This window comes from Mya arenaria, chromosome 3 (genome assembly GCF_026914265.1).
Source record: "Mya arenaria isolate MELC-2E11 chromosome 3, ASM2691426v1".
Lineage (NCBI taxonomy): Eukaryota > Metazoa > Mollusca > Bivalvia > Myida > Myidae > Mya > Mya arenaria.
Genome location: NC_069124.1, coordinates 64,833,827 through 64,841,665, shown reverse-complemented (window position 1 = coordinate 64,841,665; position 7,839 = coordinate 64,833,827). Strand labels below are relative to the sequence as shown.

At 35.8% G+C, this 7,839-nt stretch overlaps 1 protein-coding gene across 1 annotated transcript in view; it reads left to right on the top strand.

Moving 5' to 3' along the window:
* The first annotated feature begins 3,618 nt into the window (after nt 1-3,618).
* LOC128226198 (uncharacterized) overlaps nt 3,619-7,839 on the top strand; it is a 53,538-nt gene continuing 49,317 nt past the window's right edge. Inside the window, exons 1-3 of the mRNA XM_052936090.1 lie at nt 3,619-3,835; nt 5,673-5,800; nt 6,430-6,576. Coding sequence (XP_052792050.1) covers nt 3,712-3,835; nt 5,673-5,800; nt 6,430-6,576 — 399 coding nt within the window. The 5' untranslated portion in view covers nt 3,619-3,711. The remainder of the gene's footprint in view (nt 3,836-5,672; nt 5,801-6,429; nt 6,577-7,839) is intronic.

Genomic DNA, 7,839 nt, shown 5'->3' with positions numbered 1-7,839 from the left:
TTTACGGCATCAACAAGGTCCTTTACAAGACCCCTTAACGGCAGTCTCATGAACCTGAACACGACCCCTTTACGGCACCCTTAAAGGCAGTCACATCAACCTGAACACGACCCCTTTACGGCATCCACATAGTCCTTTACAAGACCCCTTAACGGGGATTATAGACTTATCCAGACAAACCTTGACACGACCCCTTTACGGCAACCACACAAACCAGAACACGATTACTTTTCGACCTTAACGCATACCGTAGTATAACAAGACCATTTAATGGACTCTATGCAAACCGTAGCATGACATGACCCTTTAATGGCCTGCATGCAAAGCTTAGCATGACATGACCCTTTAATGACCTCTGTACAAACCGTAGCATGACACGACCCTTTACTGACCAACATGCAAACCGTAGCATTACATGCCCGTTAAATGGCCTCCATGCAAACCGTGGCATAACACCCCCTTTAATGACCTACATGCAAACCGTACCATTACATGATCATTTAGTGGCCTCCATGCAAACCATAGAATTACATGACCGTTTAATATCCAACATGCAAAACGTAGCACAACACGACCCCTTAACGGCATCCACACAAACCTGAACACGATTACTTTTTTACATTAACGCAAACCGTATAATCACACGACCGTTTAATGACCTACATGCAAAACGTCACATACTACGACCCCTATATGGACTCAACGTGAAATCTAAGCATGACCCACTAACGGCCTCCATGCAAACTGTAATACGGCCCTTTACGGCATCCAAGCAAATTAAAACACGGCCTCTTTACAGCCTCCACGCAAGCAGCAACACGACCCTTTACGATCATCCCGCAAACCATGACTCGAGCCTATTTACGGCCTCCACGCAAACCGCAACACGGCCCCTTTACGACTTAAAGGCAAATTGTAAACAAGACTCTTTCATAGTCTCCAAGCAAACTGTAGCATCGTAACGCTTTATCGGCCTCCGCGAATACATTAATATGACCCTTTACGGCCTCTACGCAAACTGTAGCACGGCCCTATTACGGCCTCCACAAAAACTGTTACACGGCCTCGCAAAACAAGTTTCGCTAAGTATCTCTAAAATAAATATGAATGCGATAGTATCGAAAAAGTGAAACGTACGACTCATCGGCTTCCGGAATCCATTACTCATTGAAATATTGAATGAATGCAGAGCATTTCTACCCCTAACCTAAAAATTGACTAGCAGCATCTTACTGCTTCAAATGCACAAAACGTGGTTGGTTTTTCAACACTTGCAGTGGATTTTCGAGGTTGGTATTCTACCACTGTGGTTGATATTCCACCACTTATAGAGCACATACACGTAGCACAACATTTGGTTGGTATTTAACCACGTGCAGAAGTTGGAAGTCCACCATCACAATTAAATCATATCACCTACAAAGAAATTGTCTCGTTTATTGTGTCAATAAGCAGGTTACTGTACTATCAAAACTTTCACGAGTTCCATGACCAATGATATGACTTTACATTTTCAAAAAGGAATTATCTCATAAGATGTAATAGCGTACTAATTATTAAACCTTTGATAATATCTACACGTAACCACAGGGACAAGATGTATTGTTATTGTCTTTTACAAAGATAATAGAATAAAATTTAAAAAAATGGTCATTAATAACAGTTCCTCCATCATTATTAATCAGCATGGATTCTTTTTTAAAATTAAAATGGGGTGAGAGGGGTTGGTCAACGGGGGTGTCAAAACAACACACCCTGCCCCTGTGTATGTAGCGTAGAATATAAATATTTTAGCGACAACTTAAATGACGACATTTGCTTGAACAATAACGAATAAAATGGCACAACATGCATAGTCTTTGATGTTTAGTCAAACAAATCAAAAGTTTTAAGATAATTATTAAATAACAGCAACATATTATAATATTGTTACAAGTAAAAATGTTAAATACTTGTTAAATCTCCTATCACCCAACCGATGGAATACACATTTACGATATCAAACTTGGAGTAACAATATACAATGACGTTTGCATCTCAACATTATAGGCGTAAAGTAGATTTCATGTCTGTTTTGCAACTGAAATGAACCATCTTCGAAACAAAGAAAACTCAAAATTTGCAATCAATGAACAATAGTTCCATTCACTAAATGATCATCCTGAAATATTTACCCTTTTTCATGCTTTTACTTTTACCTTCAATAATTCAAATATACTTACCATTGTCACAGGAATTCATGCTGCCTTCCGATGTTCCTTTTAGCACATCACATGACGAATGCAGACACTGGTGTCCGCGGCATTAATAAACTTTCAAGTTTAATTATTTCTCATTAATCATTATAAGTTTATAACATTCTCACCAACAGAATGAAATAACAAATTTCCCCAAGTTAAAAATATAAAAATTAAATGTATAATAGAATCAAAAGCAACAAGAAAAGTTTACTACATCAAACACTTAACAAACAACGGGGTATCATTATCTTACTAAATAACTTAAGTATGTTTAATTGTTTATTGACCAGTCCATTTGCATACATGGACCTCGCGTTTTTTTTAATTAACTTCGTCAACTAAATGTATTCAACCAAAATGCTACGATAATACATTGCTATATCATTTATCCGAAAACTTTTTCCAACCTCGCTGTGTACGTCAATATTCAAACAATTCACTGATATTTACTTTGTAATAATGAACGCCTTTGTAAATCTGAAGGAAAAACTGAAGGACGAAATAAATAATTGTTATCGCTGTCAAAGCAAAAACCTCGATTGGCAAATCGGGTGGTGTGTAAGATTATTAATACTCGCACTCGGGCAAGGCCCGTTCGGCGAGTGTTGGATAAGATTGTTAAAGGTTTTTGGTTAACCCTGGCAAGACCTTAACGCTTTTAACCTTCTTATATACCGCGTCACGAAAACCTCGTGCATTGCCGCCAATATCCTACCGCCCTACGTCAATTTTTAAAATAGAAGTAATACTATACCAGAAGTAATAAATAACTCCATTGTGGACGATTATCCCTTCATATTTGCTTTACCTACCTTTGGGCGCACTCCAACGGTATAATGTTACATAATGTTTTCTACGGTCAATAAGTATTTATCTTATTGAATGTCAAGATTTCAATACTACATATAAACATGATGGATGAGAAGGAGTGAGGTATCAACCGTTCGACGAAAGATATCCGATACCCTATGGCCGCCATTTTCCACCGTCAGCTACCTGTTTTTATTGATCTATAACCTGACTTTTTTAATATATAAAAAATATATGTAACATGTAACATGCGCTCTGCACATCATCTTAATGTGATGAACATTTGTGGGTAGTTCTTTCCAAATATTTCCACATAATTATATATATGGAAAGATGATATATAAGCTCAGCATTATACAAGCTAAACAAAATGGCATAATTTCAAAGAATGCATAAATAGAACGTCTTTCAAAGTCTTGCTTATCAAATTAAAGTAATTGAATTCATTCCAAACCATTCAATATTAAACAATGGTCATAATGATCTCGTCTCCTCAATTAAGTGTACATGCTCGCTAAGTGTATCCTGTTCTATCGATTCGCAATTTTGATTCAATACATTTGGAAATTATTATCAGTATTCGTAAAACGGTGCCCAATATCTTTAGGCACCAAACATTTGTAAAAAAGCACATTAATTCTTACGACAGACCATTAGCAAGATGAGTGAAATGATGGTTTATATAAATGACGGCGCGTGTCATCGCTACGTGTCTAATACAGTCAATATACAGAAACGGAATTTAATGGTCATCGCTAAGTTGGACAATGGATTCTTCTATCCTGGTATGATCTGTGTTTAACTTGTACGTCCATGTCATGTTTGCGTAACATCACGAGCACTATATTAGTAATACAAGTAAATAATGATTGAAACTTACCACAATACTCTATATGCTAGTATAGTTGGGCATTGCCAAAATGTGCGGGTGTGTGGGATAGGGGGGGTCGAAACTTTACACACTACACTTTCTGATAGTAATGTTAGGCATTATCAAAGAGTACATGGGGGGGGGGGGGGGGAAGGTTCAAAACATTCCACAATAAACTATATTCTAGTAAGGCATAGTCTTTGAGCGGGGGAGGGTGGAGGGTGGGGACTGGGGTTTGGACGGAGGCTCGGGATTTTCAGACAATACACTATGATTTAGGCTTAAAAAATTGTAGGGGGGGAGGTGAGAAACTTACCTGAATACACATTTATGCTCGATAGTTAGGCAATACCAACGTTATTACATGCATATCGTCACTTTCGGAATACAGGCAATAGGAAAATCAAAACGATCAGTAAAAGGACTAGAATTACCCCCAACGGAAGTTATGAAACCTCTCAGCCAGGTGAGGATACACATATAACCCTATTTTTGGAGCATTCGAATCTACCGGCCAGGTGAGGCTATACATATAACCTATTCTGTTTTGACGCACAAAAAGCAACCAGCCAGGTGAGAATGCACATATAACCTCATTTGTTTGGAAGCACGAAATCTACTAGTATGGTGAGGATACACATACAACGTATTTCTGGACGCCCAATACCTACCAGCCAGGTGAGAATATACATATAACCGATTTTGTTTTGACGCACAAAAAGCAACAAGCCAGGTGAGAATGCACATATAACCTCATTTTTTTGGAAGCACGAAATCTACTAATCTCGTGAGGATACACAAACAACGTATTTCTGGACGCCCAATACCTACCAGCCAGGTGCGAATATACATATTACCTATTTTGTTTGGAACACCTAAACCTACAAACCTGGTGAGGATACGCATAGAACCTATTTTGTTTGGAGCCCATAATCTACTAGCCAGGTGATGCTACAAATATAACCCATAGTGTATATTATGGTAAGGTACGTCACTATGCATTAGGATTAAGATCATTCATATAAGTGTATATTAGGGTAAGGTACGCCATCATGCACATTTTTAAGATCATTCATGTAAGTGCATATTTTGGTAAGGTATGCCATTATGCATACGATTAAGATCATTCATATGAGTTTATATTATGGTTAGGTACGCCATCATGCAAACGATTAAGATCATTCATATGAGTTTATATTATGGTTAGGTACGCCATCATGCAAACGATTAAGATCATTCATGTAAGTGCATATTATGGTAGGGTACGCCATTATGCATCTGATAAAATCATTCATTTAAGTGTATATTATGGTAGGGTATGCCATTATGCATATGATTAAGACCATTCAACTATTCATATAAGTGTATATTATAGAAGGTAAGTCATTATGCATAAGGATTAAGATCATTAATATAAATGTATTCATATAAGTGGTAAGCATGTCATGAAAATTAAAAAGATCATTAGCATGTATAGCATTGAAAGGAATGCCATCATGCAGAGGATTAAGTTCATTCGTAACTTAAAGCATGTGTCATGATTAAGAGCATCTATATACGTGTTAAGTAAGTCATGGAGATGCTTAAGATCATTTATATAAGTGTAAAACATGTAATGCAAAGGAATAATAACATGTATAAACGTGTAAAGCATGTGATGCAGAGGATTAAGATCATTTATATAAGTGTTAGGCATAAAAAAGTATACTTTCACGAATCCGCATCAAATGTAACGTAAATTCAATTCTTAGGCCATGTCATCCAACAGTGGTGCAAACCAGAAGAGGCGGAAGTAAATTTTTACCAGTGGGGTCGGAGGCGTGTTCACCGGAACAACGTTATTGCAATTGGCGGAGCGGTGTCCTGCCCGCCACTACATGTAAGAATACCTATATACAACATTAAATTCAGTATGTTTATCAAAATGAGTGTGGATCAGTAACCCTAATAGCTACTTCATTTTAAAACATCCTACAAGTATTCTACATGTTTATGCAAAACATTTATACCATATAAGTTAAAAGTTCTTGAATAACAAGTTATGTGTTGTCATGTTGCTTCATTAAATCTTAATTGTATGGCTATAACTAAAATATTATATTATTTTCATTATTAATATAGATAAGCCGGTAACTTCTTAATCAAATGTTTACTTTGCCAATTCATAATTAGCGATTAGCGTCCAATAAATGTACTGTATTGATTATTCTTATTAATTCATTTCAGTTTTAGTTTACATAAATTTTTCAACTTTAAAGAGTTTGTGTCGGGGCTCATTGATAGGTGAAAAAACATATCGTCGTTTTGACAAAAAGGGGAAAATGCTAACATGGTTCATATAATGCACAACAGGTCAAACCTTCTATTCAACACACCTATGGACATGTCCATGGAGGGCACTTAGTTGTTACATTTTCCTTTTAAAATGATTAGAGGTCAATGCTTCTCAAATGATAAAAAAGAAAGGTTTTACTTACTGTATTGTAAAACAGAACGCTTGTTTGCCAGGTTTGGGACTACGTTTTGACGCGGATGAGAGTGATTGGACCGAGCGGTATGTATATGCAGTATATGCCGGGCCGAGTCTGCTACGTGCCTCGTGGTCCGCCCCTCGAACAAAGATTCTACTCCGTTAGACTATACAATGGCAAAGTCGTAAGTTCTTTTAAATGAATAAATAGATACTTCGTTTGGTACCATTTGCCGATTTGTTTTGTTATATATATAGGGCTTTTTTGGTCACATTTTTATAACATTTTTCATTGTGTTTAATTTAGGGTCAAGGTAGAAGATATTATTCTTTAAGAGTTCTTTCCACAAACTCCAAAATATGCATACCAAATTTAAGGTATGGAGTCAAACTGTGAATAAAGTATATTCTGGAAAAAAAGGTACATCCAAAGTATGCCAGCTGCTGTCTCGGTTCGATTGGGATTCTTCATTGGTGACAGTAGCGATTAATACAAGATCGTCTAAGCCCTTGTTTAAAAAAATATCCGTTATGTTTAATACCAGCTTTCCAGCCCGGTTATAAGGTCCCGATGGCACAACAGAGTGACATATTTCCAGTCTATTGTTTATTGGCCAATTGCCATTTAGGGCTCTATTCGAAAAAAGGGGATACATGGGTTATGTTTTGACTAATCCATGTTCCTTAATAAGTATAAGAACCATTTAGATCCAATAAACCAACGAAGGTTATACCCAAGAACGGAGGGGGGGGGGGGGGGGGGGGCAGGAGAGGGGTACTTGCTACAGCTCGTAGAAAATGAAAAATATATATTATTTTAAAACTTTGTTTTAAAGAAATCGTTAAGAGTAATATATGAGCCAAATATGTTTAGTTAATAATTATGTTTTTCTATCGGTGGAGGTTATTACAATTATGTTGTTAAAAGAAGGAGTTTGCGTGAATTTTAAATGAAAAACTGAGATAGTATGTTGAAAAAAATGGTTATAAAATGTTGTAAATGATGAAGTGAAAAAGGTATTCATACTAAATATGAATTAGTTTCATTTGCACAGTTAAGCAATTTCGTTTTGGTATTATAAATTGTGTTTGGTCAGGGAGACAACTAACATATTTAGGTTTAATTATATATATATATATATATATATATATATATATATATATATATATATATATATATATATATAATTGATGTTTTACATATCGGATATGGGCTCTGTTACATTCCCATAACAGATGCTATTCCTAACAAAAAATACATCAATTTGCATTTGAATAACAACTAAATTGTTTGTTTGATTCTGTTAATGTGTTTGTTTTGAAAACACGTAAATTTACTGCAAAATAATCGACGATTTATTTAAATAGTGTCAATTCTTATAAAATCATGATAATTTTGTTTTCAAAAAAAATTAAAATTGATCATGAAATTAAATTGCATTTCTGTT